The sequence below is a fragment of the Tasmannia lanceolata genome, unplaced genomic scaffold (assembly GCF_043159265.1).
Source record: "Tasmannia lanceolata isolate RefF3 unplaced genomic scaffold, GAP_Taslan_0.1 ptg000015l, whole genome shotgun sequence".
Classification (NCBI taxonomy): domain Eukaryota; kingdom Viridiplantae; phylum Streptophyta; class Magnoliopsida; order Canellales; family Winteraceae; genus Tasmannia; species Tasmannia lanceolata.
In genome coordinates this window covers 44,694,367-44,711,784 of record NW_027518692.1, presented here as the reverse complement: position 1 = coordinate 44,711,784, position 17,418 = coordinate 44,694,367, and the positions used below count along the sequence as shown (strand labels likewise).

The window sequence follows — 17,418 nt, the reverse complement described above, 5'->3', positions numbered from 1 at the left end:
TTATTTGGTCTACGTACCGGAACTGATAACATTCGAGATTATGCAGGATTATACACGAAAGATCCTTTTTTGGCTCTCTCCTAGTCACTATGGGCGTATTTGCCCAATTGACACGTCCGAAGGAATCAATGTTGGACTTATTGGATCTTTAGCTATTCATGCGAGGATTGGTTATTTGGGGTCTATAACATTTGAAACAACAATAGATTTCAGTGAGGTAACACTAATCAAAACTTTTATTGCAAGAGCATCTATAATGGATACGTTTAAGCTCATAATTGCAGATAAAGCTAGCTTACAAGAGCATCTATAATGGATCGGTTTAAGATCGTAATCGCAGATAACGCTCAACATTTGATCATCTACATTCAATATCTTTAGACTTCACATGAAGCCAAAAAACATCAGAAAATTTTGCACGAACTAAGAGTTGTGAAAAACAAGAAGTTTATCTGGGTAGAAAGCTCTATAATGGATACGTTTAAGCTCATAATTGCAGATAAAGCTAGCTTACAAGAGCATCTATAATGGATCGGTTTAAGATCGTAATCGCAGATAACGCTCAACATTTGATCATCTACATTCAATATCTTTAGACTTCACATGAAGCCAAAAAACATCAGAAAATTTTGCACGAACTAAGAGTTGTGAAAAACAAGAAGTTTATCTGGGTAGAAAGCTCTAGCAAACCCCCCTTGGCCATCTTGCAGCTTACTTAACTATTTTCCAAAATAATCAGGCTTTGGTGTCCAAAAATGCCGGGAATTCGGCATTTGCAACTTTGGTTGAATCCACTGGATATTCATCATACGTCATCACTGCCAACTGATTGAATACAGCAAATCAGTATCACCTTTAACGATCATATTAACATCAATTTTTTAGAGAAATTGCTGACTTACATAAAATATTCAAAATAGATCTCAGTTATCCATAGAACAACCATGTTTCTGCCCTGTCCCAAAGAAAATGAATCTGCCTACATGAGCACTAGTGACCGAAAAATTAACATCAATATGCCTGAGGTAGAGATGCGGGAAGTATCAAATTGCGGATAGAAAAATTTCACTGGCTGTGCAGAAGAATTAGGCACTTGTTGTATCATAAAAACAAATAGATGCAAGAATAAAAACTACTTAGGATCAGTCAAGTAAATGCAACCCCACTATTTCTGCCAATAACTGGAAAGAATCGGGTAATTACATCCATATCTGCAAAGCAAGGGAATACAGCATAAAAGGGTTACTATGTTCGCTCATCATCAATTACATTGACACTAACAAAAGTGGTTTCATAACGATAAGCACACGGGTGCTTCCCCAGAAACAGCAATAAAAACTATGGACAAAGTAGGTGGAAAACACAGAGATTGCAAGAATGAGAAACCAAAGATAAAGCCCCTAAAGGCCTAAACCATAAGATGAGTAAGCCCTCAGCAGTAAGACGCAACAAACCCCTATCTCAAAAGGGATAGATCCTTTCCAAACTCATAAACATCTGAGCCATTTCCACATGCTGCTGCACTCAGCCAGCAACACAATTAATGTTACTATCCCTTTCCACAAGTTGCCATCAACCAGAACTTCCACATGCGCAATAAACACATCACCAGGTGTTTGATGTTACTAAACCATAATGGATGGTGCTCTTGCTTATGTGATGGTTTCTAAGTGTATTCGTGCTTATTCTAGCATTTTCTGGAATTTAATGGTAAAAGTCTATCATTTTCCGTGATTTTGATTTCTACCGCCAACCGAAATGAAATTTAAAACCTCGATGAAGGCAACTTATACAGCTTATACCAGTCCATTGTGTGGACGTAGCCCTAGTCGGGCCTTTTGGTATTTAGTTATAAGAATGAAAAACACCTAACAGCTTCAAGAAAAATAATTTTTCTATGGGAGCAACGATAACCCTAATAATAAAAGCGATGTTAGCTAATTTTCCTATGTACTATCTATCCCTATTTAGATGCCCCTCGAGCATGGTGCACCGCATTGAACATTTGCAAAGCATTTTTTGTGGGATGATTCTGAGGAAAAAAATAAATTTCATCTAGTTAACTGGAAGGAGGGTTGTAGGCCCTAAAAAAGGGGGTGGTATGGGATTCAGAAGGATTAAACCTTTGCAAAGCGCCCTTCTGGGCAAATGACTTTGGCGCTTCGGGGAGGAAGAAAGTTTGCTTTATAAGAGAGTAGTCGAGATGAAGTACGGAGCCAGTTTTGGGGATTGGCAATCGACGGACCTTTACAAGATTGCATGGAAAACGGTCTGAAAGGCTTGCATGGCTTCATCAAGGGTGTACTCGATTTAGAGTTTGTAAAGGAGATCGAGCAAAGCTTTGGTCGGAGTCGTGGTACAGATATATTCCCTTGAAACTAAAATTCCCGTATCTTTTTACAGCTGCCCTGGACCTGGATATGACATTGACAGACTCTTTTGACAGAGAGGAAGATCAAGTTAGTTGGTTAACATCATTCTGCAAAGCCTTATTTGACAGAGAGCCCGAGAGAGGCGCAGATGCTTGAAATTTTGGAATCATACTATATCAGGAGGTCTGGAGAAGTTAGGAGAGTATGGATCTGAAAACACAAAGGGGAGTTCTTTGTTCATTCTTTCTATCATCGGCTCATGTCCCATTTGTACCCTTCCCCATCTTGTAGAATTTGAGAGATTCCGGTCTCTCCAAGAGTTTGCACATTTGCATGGAGGATTTGACTCAAGAAAATCCTGACAGTAGACCACTTATTCAGTCAAAGGAGAATCATCATCGATAACTATGCCCTTTCTCTAGAGGCAGGTGAGTCGATCACTATGCCTTTCTCTAGAGGCAGGTCAGTCAATTAACCACATCTTCTTTCACTGCATGGTGTGGTCAATGAGATCTGATCCTTTGTTCTAGACCTTTTCGAGGCGCACTGGGTCTTCCCAAAGCACATTGCCGATCTGTAAGAAGGGTGATCTTTTAGGCCATGGACCAAGAGGGGTCGCATCTTGTTGTCCTTGTCCATCCCAGCGATGATTTGGCTGCTATGGAAGAGAGGAACAAGTGCATCTTTGAAGGCGTGTCCAGGACAACCTATACGCTCCAGCATCAAATCATTCATCTAATTGTTCGGTGGGCCAGGGTCCTCCATGAATTCAGAGTCTCAAAATCTACTATGCGAAGAACATGGACAGAGATCAAACAGAGTCTTTTGAACAAGAACAAGACTATGCCTAGATGGAACACCCCTCTAACTGGCCTAATTAAGCATAGGTTTGATAGATCCAGCTTTGGTAAACCAGCACCAACAAGATTAGGCCTTTTTCGTTATCACAAGAAAGCTTATTATGGCTCGGTTGGAGCTATTGATGTGATGGATGTAAAAGTGGAAGCGCTTTTGACTAGGATTCAATACTTAGATAGGATATTTAGATCGGCTAATCGAGGAAGGAGACTCCCTAAAAGCTATCCATTGGATGACCTCAAGGAGTAGGTATCCTTGGAGGTTAGCGAACGCTATAGAGAAAGTCTTGAACTCAGTAAAAGATCACCTTGGCATTTTCCAACATGTTAAGAGATCAACAAATTGCGAGGCAGCTAGATTGGCTCCCCATGGAATGGATAGTTTGGGGAGAGAGCTCTTGGATGCTATCCCCTTATATAGTTCTGTCGTCTTTCTTTCATTGGACCTCTAGAGGGCCAACTTGGTCCTTTTTCTTTCTTTCTTTTAACAAATTACTGTCATTCAAAAAAGTTGTGTAGCAGCTACAGCTATGCTTGAGCTTCTGGTTTTCCTTCTCTACTTGCTTCACTTCTATTTTTCTTTTTGATGATTCTTATTATAAAGGAATTGGATAAGATGGAATCCACTAAGAGGGAAAACTTCAAAGATAGACATCATTCATATGCTGACTTCTCTAGTTATCCTAGAAACTACATATCTAATCTCTGACCTAACTTCACTACACCAGCATATCTTCTTTAACTAAACAAGTACTACTCTATTCCTAGACTCCCCTGCTAAAAAAAAATACAGAGAAAACCTTGCAAGATTAAATGCTGATTTTAATTTTTCCTCACAAATTATAGAGAAAGGAACTTATACAATGTAGGGTTATACAATTATTTGGGAATGGAAAAGAGAGAACTTAATTAGATTTATAGATGGTCCATTATACTCCTAAAGCAAGAGAGAAGGAAACCCAAGTAGAGGCTCTAGGAAGTAGAAAATTCCAATACAGCTCCAGAATTATTCTATTTAAAATTCATATGATGTGGAAATAAAGTTGCCCAAATTACAGCAAGAACTAGACTACTGTGCAAGGACACTATGGTTGTGAATTGAATTCAATGAATTCCTAAACTAAACCAAGCCACATTGGCACATTGCACAAGCTCTCACATTTAAATGAATTTATCGTATGTCATCTTCACCATGTCTTTCATAAATCATCATGCGGTCTATTATGTGATGTTCTAACTTTAAAGACTAAAGAACTGTACACAGCTCCAGAATTATCCTATTTAAAATTCATATCATGTGGAAATAATGTTGCCCAAATTACAGCAAGAACTAGACTACCGTGTGAGGACACTATGGTTGTGAGGGTTGTGAATTCAATGAATTCCTAAACTAAACCAAGCCACATTGCACAAGCTCTCACATTTAAATGAATTTATCGGATGTCATCTTCACCATGTCTTTCATAAATCATCATGCATTCTATTATGTGAAGTTCTAACTTTAAAGACTAAAGAACTGTACATCCATTTTCAGAACTTCCGGACTCCACCTTTCCATTTTCCTTTTTCAAGAAATTGTATCTCAAGCTCATCATTAAGAGGCATAACTTTGGTGATAAAAAATACCATAAACTTATGGGAGGATTACATTAACTGACAAAATATTGCATGCATGCATGCAACCACAGAAACAGAAAAGGAAAAAAAAGTAATTGTAGTAGTAATAATAAAAATAAAACCTTTAGGAACCTAAAAACACTGACAATGCACAAGAATATGCAGTTAATACAGATCTCTGAACATGTCCTACAAAATATTAGGTATGGTAATAACACTTGAGCATCAAAAAATATTACTACGCTTTATAACTTCAAGAGCTTCACACATCACACTACTTTTAGAGGTCAATAAAGAATCTTTATTCCCTAGAATGTAAAAAACTGTGGGCAAAGGGCCTCCAGGAGCACTTTCAACTGTTCAATTTAAAGTTTAAACCCACCAGACAAGATTTTAAATACATGGCGGAAATTCCAATGGACCAAATCCACACCACGGTGACAGTGTGTGTGTGTGTGTGACTTTTGTAGTCTTAATAATCATCTAACAACCTCAGAAAAATGTCCACATCAGATTTAACTTGTGAAGAACTATATCATTATCATCTGCTCATGGAGGTAAAAAATTCACAACTCAGACACATGGCAACTCAGAAAGTACATCCTGACTTGAACTCTCCTACAATGCAGGGACATCATACCCAAAATTTTGCTAGAGTCCACCAAAGCTTGTCACACGTCGTCATTGCCAACTGATTGAATGCAGAAAATCAGTACGTGCCTTGTTAGTTAAAAGTAACATACATAACTAAATAGGGGAAAATAAAGACTTTAATAAAAATGGGGATATGATAAATTTGCACCCCTTGTAGGAGAATTCACACACGTTTAAAGGAGGGCTCTAACGCTTTCTTTGTCACGCCCCCAAACCGAATTTCAGGTCTAGGGACATAACAACGCCACATATTCATCAAACCACGAATATGTAAGGCATTCTCACTAGAACCATGCAATAAACAGAGCTATTAAAATAATAACCAATTAATTAACTATCAGAGTAATCAATGCGGAAACTAAAATCTTTTGTCCAATGGACTACATCAATGTAAACCAAATGAATTACTTAAAGGTTATTCCTGCTACTACTATTGTCTTAATAACTGAAATAAATGAAATAATCATCTCCTAAGTTTGCGCGCTTGCTCACTCCCAAACCTACGCAATCAAGCATCCTAAAAGTCTCCACCTATAACATAGAATGCGTGGAATGAGCTAACACCCAGTGAAATAGATACATCTACACTAATAACATAATATCAATCAATAGAAACAGAGTAACTGGAATATATGTAAAAACTGTAACTGGCATAGCAATCTAGCTAGCAAACTGTATAACTGGCATAAACATGCGTAACTGTAACTATAACTGTAACTGCGCCTGATGCCTAGTGTAGTGAGACTAGTACTGCTAGACTACGTAGCCAACGAAACCTACGTACTAACTCGTTGGAAGCCGAATCCCAACGATCTCGTACGGAATTACACCCTCGAATATATTGCGTAGGGTTATAACTGCGGCTTGATCCGTGACCTTCCTTCAACGACCTCGAAAAAGTCTCATACACCAGCAATCAAGCATAACACTTCGTCTCAAAGGGCATTAACTGTTACATCTTCACTCGGACAACACCATGTCCTGATGCAAAATTTTGACTATAAAGTCTAACCGGCACATACGTGCGTGTGGTAGATCCAAACTATGAGTCATACCATACTGTGAATATTGGCCCTTGTGTAGACTAACACAATCAATATCAATCAAGAACATGCATAACTTTGCATAATAAATCATATTCAGTATGTAGAATAATTGTGGTAGAACAAGCCTACTCACCCGTGATATTAGTTTGAATCGTTTCCCACGAACAAGATCTTTAAATCACTGTGTAGTATCACCTACAATCCATATTAACTCTTGATTAACACTTTGGATTAATATCTAGGTCTTACAGAACAAATTTGTGCACTCAAAACTACCCGGAAAAATATTCCAAAAATACGGCATTAATAGTGTATTAGGGCGTCCGAGACTCGCGATTTGGGTTTTCCCAATTCATGCAAGAACACTAGTTTCCTTCGATTTTCTACCCGAAAATCCTATTTTCTCCTTCCTTTAAGCATATTAAACATCTTTTTTTTTTAAATGGAGCATATTAAACATCTTAATAAGTTATCTCTTAATTCCTTCAATTGATTCGGGCATCAGCACGAAACGAACACGAAGATCTTCGGGGAAAAATCAATTTTCCTCAACCTTGTTGGAATATGTAACTTGCCTAGGGGCATTTAGGACTTTGTACATTCCTTTATGTTTTAGTGTGGATGACATAATCATCACAGGGAGCAATTCACAAGGTATACAACGTTTGAAAACCTTCTTGCAAAAGGAATTCTCTACTAAGGATTTGGGTCAGCTCAGGTATTTCTTGGGGATAGAGGTTGCTCGTTCTTCTAGAGGCTTGTTCCTATCACAGAGAAAGTATGTCTTGGACTTGCTAAAAGAAACAGGCAATCTTGGAGTTAAACCAGCTTTTGCACCCATTGATCCTAATGTGAAACTCGTTCCAGAAGAAGGAGAGTTGTTGGAGGAACCTGGCAGGTATCGCAGGCTTGTCGGTAAACTTATATATCTCACGGTTACTCGGCAAGATATTTCATATGCTGTTGGAGTTGTCAGTCAGTATATGAGCTCTCCAAGTACTTCTCACTGAGCTGCGGTGACACAGATTCTCAAGTATTTGAAAGGGGCTCCGGGGAAGGGATTGATGTTCAAAAGATATGGCCATATGAAAGTTGAAGGCTTCTCTGATGCAGATTGGGCTGGATCCCCAGCAGATAGACGGTCCACCACTGTGTATTGTACATTTGTAGGTGGCAATCTTGTTTCATGGAAGAGTAAGAAGCAGGATGTTATAGCTAAGTCCAGTGCAGAGGCTGAATACAGGGCAATGGCACAGACAAGCACGGAACTTATTTGGCTATGTTCACTTCCCTTTGCTGCTTTATTACTACAACAAAGCTGCAATATACATTGCCAACAATCCAGTCTTCCATGAGCGCACCAAGCATATTGAAGTGGATTGTCATTTTATCCATCAAAGAATCCAGAAAAGAGAGATTTGCACTGTGTTTACTCGGTCAGGGGACCAATTAGCTGATATGTTTACAAAGTTCTTAAGTAAGTCAAAATTGAGTGATATATGTAACAAGCTAGGAATGTATAATATCTACATTCCAGCTTGAGGGGGAGTGTTGGAATATGTAACTTGCCTAAGGGCATTTAGGACTTTGTACATTCCTTTATGTTTTAGTATAAAGATATGAGTCAGGGGGAGATAACCCTAACTCATTTATTTTCTCTGTCTAAACTTTCGGCTAACAAACCCTAATCAATGGTTCTTCACTAGAAGAACGCAAAACTTGATTTAATAACTATAAACACGTTCTAGCTTTTGTTTTCTAGAGATCTGAATCTCTGTAGAGAGTAGAATAATCATAATTGTATTTTACATACCTTTTGGAAGACGGATTCCACAAGCTTTATTGCTCTTCAAGAACTCCAATCTCTCCTCCTCTTCCTCTAGGGTTAAAGTTATAAAATCTGTAGTTTAAATGTGTATTTATAGATTCTTGTTTTTAAGAGTCCTAATTTAGAAGTCTTTTAGAAACCCTAATCTATTCCAACTAGGAGACTAATTTATCCCCCCTTCTTATTTTATTAACTAAATAAAATTTAATTATTATTGGGACAAATATACCCCCCTCCAAACGTGCTAACGTTTTGGGGTATTTCATTCTTGATGTCAATTCACGTTAAAAGGGGTGTGAATTTATCCTCGCCCCAAAAATGCAGGATATTGGCTTTTCTATCCATGAAAAATCCTAGTATCACTGTGTTATAGACTTATAGTATGCTTTATTTCCATCTCAGCAGGCAATTCCGAGTTACCGTGGTATTTCATTAAACACTGCTGATAAGAGAATTACAGGCCAAATTTCCTCAAGGCAGGAAGGAAAGCATCTAGCTGCAAGTGAATAATGCTTGCAGTACTACGGGGTCACTAGAAACTAGAAACCCAATTGTCTAAGCAGAAGTATTCCTAATACGATTAGAAAATAAATATGAAATACAAAGTGTCAAAATCATATAATTTCTGGACCTATCAATTCTCTGTCCTGTTCTGTTCATTATAATGGTAAATACATGAAAGCAAGATCACTCTCGAATCCTACAAATCTAGCAGTGATTCACTACAACTTTATCCAGTTAGTGCTCCACCATAAATGCTACACCAAAAAGTTATGTACAGTGAAAAGAAATTGTCATGACAAGATGCATTGTTACACCAACCACTGAATGGGACTATTTTATATCACATCTATGACCATATGCTATTTATAGTCAAGATGATATATTCCTCAAGTGCCGCCACACAGGCCCACTTTTCAGCAGATTCTGTCTTCATTCACGAAGTGGCTGCTCTCACATGCAACAGGCCATCCGCGAAATGACTTTTGCAAATGGTACTTAGAAATGGACCACGTGGTAGAAAGAATAAAACAAAAGGTAATATAGCTCATTTCAGGTGAAAACGGTGACATAGCAAAAGTGGATTGATTCTTGCTTAGTCAAACTACGCTGATTTTGTCTCAAGTAAAACCACATGACTCTTCTATAAATTTGCAAGGCTAATGGCTAACCTACTAACAAAAAACACATATTCCGGACATGTCCCTGTAGACAGGATCAGAGTATAGTTACAGCTGCCAAGACAAGATGGTCTCCAAAAAATTTCAAGAACAATTACAATGATGACGTGTGAATACAAGTGTAGAGAAAGATTAGAAAAAGAAAGAAGGAAATAGTGCTGGCTTTTATAACCAAAGTATTTCACTGCAAGTGTTAAACATAAGAGTTTCTTGTTTCTGCACAATGGCATACCAGACATCAAGTGCAATATACCGCACATCATCGGGCAAATATCCATAACCTCTTTTAATATTGCAAAAGCACATGGATATGGCATCAAATTATCATCCCAAAGATTTAGTACTGTTAAAGCATTCATTATGTTGCAACATTCAATCCTCCAAAAGATAGGTTCCATTATGGAATACATTAAAAGTATCAAAGCAAGTAAAGTTGGCTTCATAAAGAATGACATCTTCATTTCTTCGAGTAATACAGCCTACGTCCTCCCATTCGAGTGGAACTTGGGCTACTAACCTCAGCCAGCAGATTGCTTCTGCTACCAACCTCAATATACTCTTTTTCACAGGTCTGCACCAAATCACCAATTATTGAAAGCTCAATGTTAGCAGGACATGGATCTCTTCCTAACACAGTCAGCCCTCTTCTATACAGAACATAGGTGGTATCTATTCTCAAGTAAATGGCATAGTTCTATAAGTAGACAACCTAGAAAAATAACCATTCATAAGAAAACTTCATCTGTGTCCTTCCCACTGAAAAGGCCTTGTTGGTCAACAGGGCTACAAGAACGCCTATGTAGTTACGAGCAAGGTTTTAAATTTCAGTTTTGGTTTCAGCCACCACCGAAACCGAAATGTTTCGGTTTCGGCCTGAAATTTAAGCCAAAATCATGTAAGAATACAATTATGATTTTGTTTATTTTTTTTAATTTTGACTGAAATGTCTAAAATTTCGGTGTTAGTTTCGGCAATTTCGGTGGAAATTATAACATTTTGGTGTGCCTTTTTAAAATTTCAGTGAAATGTTGTAAAAAAAAGTCAAAAATGAAATTTCAATTTCGGCGAATTCTTGTAAAGAAACGACTACATGTGAATTTCGTTTCGGTTTGAGCCAAAACCGAAATATTTGGGCCGAAACGTTTTGTTTCGGCCGAAATTTAAAACCATGGTTAAGAGACTTGGCAACAGATCATGTATCTTAAAGATTGCCATAATGGCATCAGCAATCCTAAGGTAAAAATATATGATTTATCCTTGTGTGTTCAAATTCTTCTAGCTTTTCCTGCACCTCACATAAATACCTTTGTGGTCAAATTCTATGCTACAATCAGTCCGATTACACAGATTTAGTTTGAATGTACCAAAATCCCCATGAATGTATAGAATAAACTAGGATTGTGAAATTTAATTGGCAAATTAGAAGTTGTCCATACTCAACTCAACTCAACTCAAGTTGTCCATGCTACCAAAAAATCTTGATATTTTCATGCAATTTTTTTTTTGGTAGGTAAGCTAGAATCAAACCTCCGACCTCAAGGTGGAAGGCCAAAGCCATTACCAGCATTAAGGCTATATAATTGGATATTTTTTTAACAGATCCATACTGCCTTGCAGATAGATCAGGACATCTAAACAGCTTCAACCTATTAACTAGTATTGAGAATGAAGCCAAGATAATTTCATACGAGGGTTGATAATAGTCAAGTTTTTCATCGACCAGCGGGAGAATGAAGCCAAGACTTAGAACAAAATTCATCCAAATGCGGCATGGGTGAGTTGATGTAGTCAAATTTTTCATCGACCAGCCTTGTTGAATGGACTAAGAAGATGCCTGATGAGTGGAGGAAAAGCACATTAGTACTTGTTTATAAGAATAAAGGGGTTATTCAGAGTTGAACCAATTACCGAGAAATTAAGCTAATGAGTCACACCATGAAGCTTTGGGAGAGGGTAATTGAGCATACACTAAGACAAGAGACTAAGGTGTCAGAGAATCAGTTTGGCTTCATGCCCGGATGATCTATGGAAGCTATCTTCTTGATTAGGAGGTTAATGGAGAGATTTAGAGAAAATAAAAATGACCTTCATATGATTTTCATTAATTTGGCGAAAGCGTATGATAGGGTTCCCAGAAGTGTTATGTGGTGGGTCCTTGAAAGGAAAAAGTGCCTACTAAATATGTTGATGTGATTAAGGATATGTACGGAGTAATAACCAGTGTTAGAACTACGGATGGCACGTCTAGTGAGTTTCCAACTACAATAGGACCGCACCAAGGACCAGCTCTAAGCCCTTTATCTTTTTACACTAGTTATGGATGCACTTACAGAGGGTATCCACGATGAGGTGCCATGGTGTATGTTATTTGCAGATGACATGGTATTAATTGACAGCACCACTTAAGATGGTTTGGCATATCCAACGCAGGCCTTTGGATGCTCCGGTAAGAATAAATGACTCGTGCCAAATTGATTGAGTAAAAAGAGGTAGGGACAGACCGAAAACAACTTGGGTAGAAAAAGTGATGAAAGACTTGATGGCTAGGAACATAACAAAGAACATAACCTTGGATAGGAGAGAATGGAAGAAAATGATCCATGTAGAGTGTCAAGATTAGACTTAGTCAATTTGAGCCCAGTAGACAAACCCAACTACTATCAAAATTTTCTACAGGATTCATTAGCCGACCCTAACTAGTTTGGGACAAAGGCTTAGTTGAGTTGAGTTGAGTTGAGTTGAGCTGCGTTGAATGGAAATCTTGCAAAAAATATTGAGAAGAAACAAACGGAAAAAAAGAGGAAGAAGGAACAAACGAGCAAAACAATTCACAAAGGAGAAGAGAAGAAAAAGATAGGAACAGAAAAGGTGAAGGTGGGAAATAAAGGTGGTTGAGAACTTTAAGTGCCAAAAGCCTGGTTGCGTAGGCTTAGTTTCAAGTCAACTAGGCAATCTCTTTCTTTCTGTTTTTAATGACAAAGAGTAGCGATCAACCAGGCAATTTCCCGAACATTGCTTGAGGTGGGAGATGTACTTTTGAGGTATCGCTGGTTGTTGTGTAGTGGAAGATAGTGGCACAGTTGAACTGGCCATGTACTTTTAGGCCCACAAGAGAAGGGGTACTTTGAAGCTTTACAGTCTATAGACAAAATAGGAGGCAAGTCATGAAGAAGCACTCTGTGGTCCTCTAGTTAATAGGTTGAAGCTGCAAGAATATAATTTTGATAAATCAATCTCTTTCAGTGTTTATGGGAGATTTTCCCCTTCAACAAAATTTTCTACTAGTGCAAGTCTGATGCAACAAGTAGACATGCATCCCCTGTTCACATCCATTTGTTGGCGAGTTCTTATATCAATTCTAAAGACATTGTGGGGTGGTGGCCTACTACAGTACCACTTCTACTTGCTACAAATCTCTTTCATTTTGGTTATTTTCAGTAAGGTATCATTGTTGCACAAATACCATGGTGGAGTATCTTCATGAATTGCAAAGAAATATATCCACTGCAAGTAAAATAAGCTTAGTGCAAGAAGATTGGGCCATGTATAGAACCGAAGAAAATAGGTGATACATCATACACGATTGAGCTTTCATAAGATTGAAGAAAGAGAAGAAGAAAAAGCTACAGAAGCAACAAGATGAACTGATGAAATCGAGCAAATCCTAGACTAATGTTCATCAACAACAATGTCAGTTCAATCACTCAATACCATGTTCAATGAAACCATTATAAGAAAGCATCATAATTGAGTGCTGATGAGTAGGAAGATCCACAATAACACTATAGAAGTGTGATAATTGGAACATAGAGGTTAGTTCCTTTTAAGAGGCAATGACGCAGCTCAATTGGATGACACAGAACAGGAAAAAAGGAATGTCTAAAATAGCCATCTTGATGACACCATCATGGCATCATCAGATGAGCCGACAAGGATCCATTCAAACTGAAATTCAAGTGCCTGGTCATTTTTAATCTATATTCAGTATGAATTTTCTCAATTTTATAAGTATCAATATACCCCTTTTGTAAGTGCAATTTTAAGCAAGATTAGTTGTTAATTATTAAAGGCCCCTGATTTTGGTGAAGTAACTAGCAGGCTTCTCTAATCAGATGATTGTATCAATATGGGAAAGTAGGCTACAATTATTAGGAAAATTAGGTTAGAAGTACAAGCAGTAAATTCTCTTGCAATGGACACGTTTGATTACTCAAAATTTTGGAATCGAAGAAGATTTTCTTGGCTGCTCCTCGTATGGGCTGAATGAACAAGCCTAGGGTTTACTCGTTCAAACCTTTGCCACCCTCCGTGTATTTTTATTGAGATTACTGTCTCTCTCTTGTGGACCGCAATAGACCACTCACAAAAGCTATGAGTAAGAAAATTTAACAGAAGCGTTATGTGGCACTATTGTTTTTGTTGCCATTCAAGAAAAAAAAGTTAAAAAGATGTAATGCTTTTATTGTTAAAAGCTTAAAGGTTAAAAATGGCATATACATATATATAGTCGATGACCCAAAAAAATGATTAAACAGCTGTATTTAGATGTCATTACATTTTTTACAATGAAGTGGGCATAGTGGCGCAATCACCTGGCACCATTCTCAGACCTAGCAGCAAACAGGCTGGCTGTGTCCAGCATATGCATTTTCAACATTCAGATCATGACATTAGAATCCATATCTTGGTGGATTCTAAACATAATAGGGACAGCTTAATCCATAACTTTTTCTTCAAAATTATCTTTTCAAAATCCACATGAATGAGGAACATTCAAACATTAAAGAAAAATATGAATGAGATGCAATCCAAATAAAAGGTCGTTGGTCAAAATACAGATACAACTCCTCGGAAAGTAGGGAATGAACAATGAGAAAGAACATAAAAAACACCCCAGTGACAGTACAAACTTCATTCGACCTTCAAATCATTGTCAATAGACTCAATACAATCTTCATCTTCTTGCTTCTTAAAAAGGGATTCCTCTCTCACCTAATACATTGGTGAGACAATTCACTAAGACTCAAAGTTAAATAAGAAAAAAAGCAAGTTATTCCACCTTGTCTCTGCTTGATCTTCATCAACCTTCATCTTGGCCTACGAGAGGAAAAAGCTAACTCATTGGAAAAAAAAGGAAGTCAAGGTAACCAATAAATTCATGATCGCTTGCAAGATTGGTCAATTTTTTCAAAATCAACAAAGGGAAGCCAGTGGTTTCCAACATATCACTACAAAGCTTCCACCCCTATGGGCCCGATAAACCATTGACCTCTATGCATAAAATTATAGACAGCAAAATTCAAAGTGAACCCAGAAAAATATGAGGGGGGGAATTGTGAGAGGCAAATTAGATGCGATTAAGTAGGTGCAGAAACAACAATCATGCTGACTAGAACAATCGAGACAACATTGGCTAAAGAATGATGCAGTAGAACATCAACATTTGGGTTACAAGTAGAACACGGAAATTTGAGAAATAAAAGAAAAGGAATGACTAGGTGAGATAACATATCCAGTTTAGATGTCCTTAATATAAATTGATTTAACAAGGCCTCTGCAGAAATGGTTAGCTCTTGAATGGTAGGTGAAGGTACATGTATATGTGGTATGCCACATATGAAAAAGAAATCCCTCTGATTGGGATTGTTAGGCAATATATTCATCTATGGCATCCCTATTTGAAACAAGGATAAAAGACAAGGTTCCATGGCGTGACTCTGGTTGGGCCAAACCAAGTCATATTGTGATTGAACTCGGTTTCAGAAAATACGATAGATAGACCTGACAAAAAAAATATAATTATCATGGTTTGATAATTTTTTAGGCCCTGTTCGTTTAAGATTATGGCAACTGGTTATGAGCCCAAAACCAATTATCGGACTCAAATTTAAGTCTAATTTTGAGCCTAATAATTGGTTTCAGACTCACAACCGGTTGGAAAAAGCTAAAACGAACAGAGCCTTAGTAGTTATTGGATTGTCATTGAGTCATTATATTTATAATGTTAGATGGAATTTACTCAATCTGGTGATGTTTTGGTGATTTGTAGTATACAAGCATGTAAGCTTTGTATCAAGGAATATTAAGTACAGCTACCCCCTGTATAGATTCCCGATCAATCATCAACTACAATGCACTATGAAATATAAAGCAAACACGAGGGATGAATATTACAATTTAAAGCGTCATCTGATATAATATAGGATAGGTGTCATCTAATAATTATGACCCATGTTGAGAATCAAAAGGTCTAAAATCAAAATAATCAAGAGAAGGAGACAATTTAGATCTGAAACAATCACATAAAATAAAATAAAAATAAAAAAAGGAATACCTTCGGAAAGCCAACCGTAACCGCAGTGAGAAGCGGAGAGCATGGAAATGAGAAGGGCAGAAGCAGTGGCACTGTGCGCAGGGAGCAGAGACTCTACGCAGAAACTCATCTCAACAGGAGACCTAAAAATACAGAGGAATAATATTACTTAGATTCATGAATAAAAAAGAAACCCTAGAAAGAATTGGCCGAGAGAGAGAGAGTTGCCTGAAAATTCGAGGAGAGGAAGGCTTCTGTTTGGGAAAACGGATGGGGGAGCAAGCCGATTTGGATTGTGTAGTGAGCCTTGCGGCGGCATTGCGGAGTGAGGCTGACCGGAAAACTGATCTGATGCAGGCGGCCATTGACAGGAGGAGAAATGGAGAGGATGGAGAAACTGAGAAAGGGGAAAGATGAGGAAGGCTAGGGTTTTAGAAAATGTAAAACCCTTAATCCCAATTATACTAGTATTCTGGTCCTTGTAAAATGATGGGCCCATCAAAACACATGAGGTGTGAAATGGTAGGTCCCACCCTATGCATGGGTTTGGGTGGAGATGGTGGGCCCACTGCATCATGAGATGTAAAATGGTGGGCCCAACCTTTGTTGTAGAACGTTGGCCCCACCCATCATGACATGTGAAAAATAATGGGCCCATTAGATCAAGTGTAAAATAGTAGCCCCCGCCAATTCGCCCAACGAAATGTTCATTTTTTCCGCATTTCTGCAGATTTGGTGTGCTTTTCCTTTTCCATTCCGCCAAATCTGCGCAACCGAACAGACCCAAAGAGAGAGAGAGGACAGGAGTGCCCCGCCATTTTCTCCGGTCACTCCATTGCCCACCGGCTGCGCCTTCCAAAAACCACATCCATCTCTTCTCTTCTCGTATTTTCTCTACTTCTAGGGTTTACGGTGTTAAAGTATAAAAGATAAATAACGGCTTTCTCCAACATCTTAAGCTTTTGGAGAAGTTGGTAAGTTAACATAGTACTCACTGCTTTTTCACTTCTAATCTATCAGAGAATGAAATCAAATTAAGATCAAATATTCTGAGTTTATAAGATTTGATTTGATTAGGCTATTGGTTGGCTGGGTTAGATTAGGCAGGTGAATTATATTAAGATTGTGTCTTTCCATAATTATCTTTTTCTCTTGCTATGTTTATCATTTGAGTGTTCTATAAAAACACTCATTGTGCTTAATCTTGTGCTTAATATAAATCATCCAAGATTAATATAATTTTCTATTATTTTACATCGTATCAAAGCATAACGATCCTCTGCCCTGAGCACAACATAGAATATATTGTCTTCCTCCAGCGGACAACCGATGTAGCCATCCACCAGGCCCAAATCTCTTCGCTTTCTTCCGCTCTCTCTTAATAGCTCCACTTGTAAACACGCTGGTAACCCAATAAATTTATATTAAAAAAAACCTTGCGGCAACGACGATTTCATTCATTTTGCGGCCTACATTGTTGTTAATTGTTGTAAGTTTACTAACCATTCTTTGCAAATTTCAGCACCCAATTGAAGTTAATTAGGTGGATC

The 17,418-nt window shown here is 37.9% G+C and overlaps 1 protein-coding gene across 9 annotated transcripts; it reads right to left on the bottom strand.

The window, feature by feature from the left end:
- Positions 1-213: 213 nt before the first annotated feature.
- Positions 214-16,329, bottom strand: LOC143847503 (protein NUCLEAR FUSION DEFECTIVE 6, mitochondrial-like). Of its 9 annotated transcripts, XR_013235064.1 has the most exons (5): positions 16,097-16,327; positions 15,890-16,011; positions 5,487-5,537; positions 903-955; positions 214-825 (listed from the first exon to the last, which is right to left on the bottom strand). XR_013235064.1 is itself a non-coding variant. In XM_077356356.1 (4 exons), exons 1-3 carry the CDS (start codon positions 16,231-16,233, stop codon positions 924-926), a joined length of 315 nt encoding a protein of 104 aa, XP_077212471.1. In that variant the 5' UTR covers positions 16,234-16,329; the 3' UTR covers positions 214-825; positions 903-923. The 9 variants fall into 9 exon arrangements, 8 of the variants coding, with proteins under 8 accessions (XP_077212471.1, XP_077212472.1, XP_077212473.1 ...); XM_077356356.1 differs by lacking the exon at positions 5,487-5,537 and having other exon boundaries at positions 903-979; positions 16,097-16,329; XM_077356357.1 differs by lacking the exons at positions 903-955; positions 5,487-5,537 and adding an exon at positions 14,111-14,184 and having other exon boundaries at positions 16,097-16,328.
- Between the last annotated feature and the right edge of the window lie 1,089 nt (positions 16,330-17,418).

Excerpts from the sequence above, each read along its gene's own strand:
- LOC143847503 (XM_077356356.1), bottom strand. The coding sequence starts at position 16,233 with ATGGCCGCCTGCATCAGATCAGTTTTCCGGTCAGCCTCACTCCGCAAT. Across the intron at positions 16,012-16,096 it reads TCCTCTCCTCGAATTTTCAG|GTCTCCTGTTGAGATGAGTT; the intron begins GCAACTCTCTCT and ends CTGTATTTTTAG. Across the intron at positions 980-15,889 it reads TTACGGTTGGCTTTCCGAAG|GCAGATTCATTTTCTTTGGG; the intron begins GTATTCCTTTTT and ends GTGCTCATGTAG.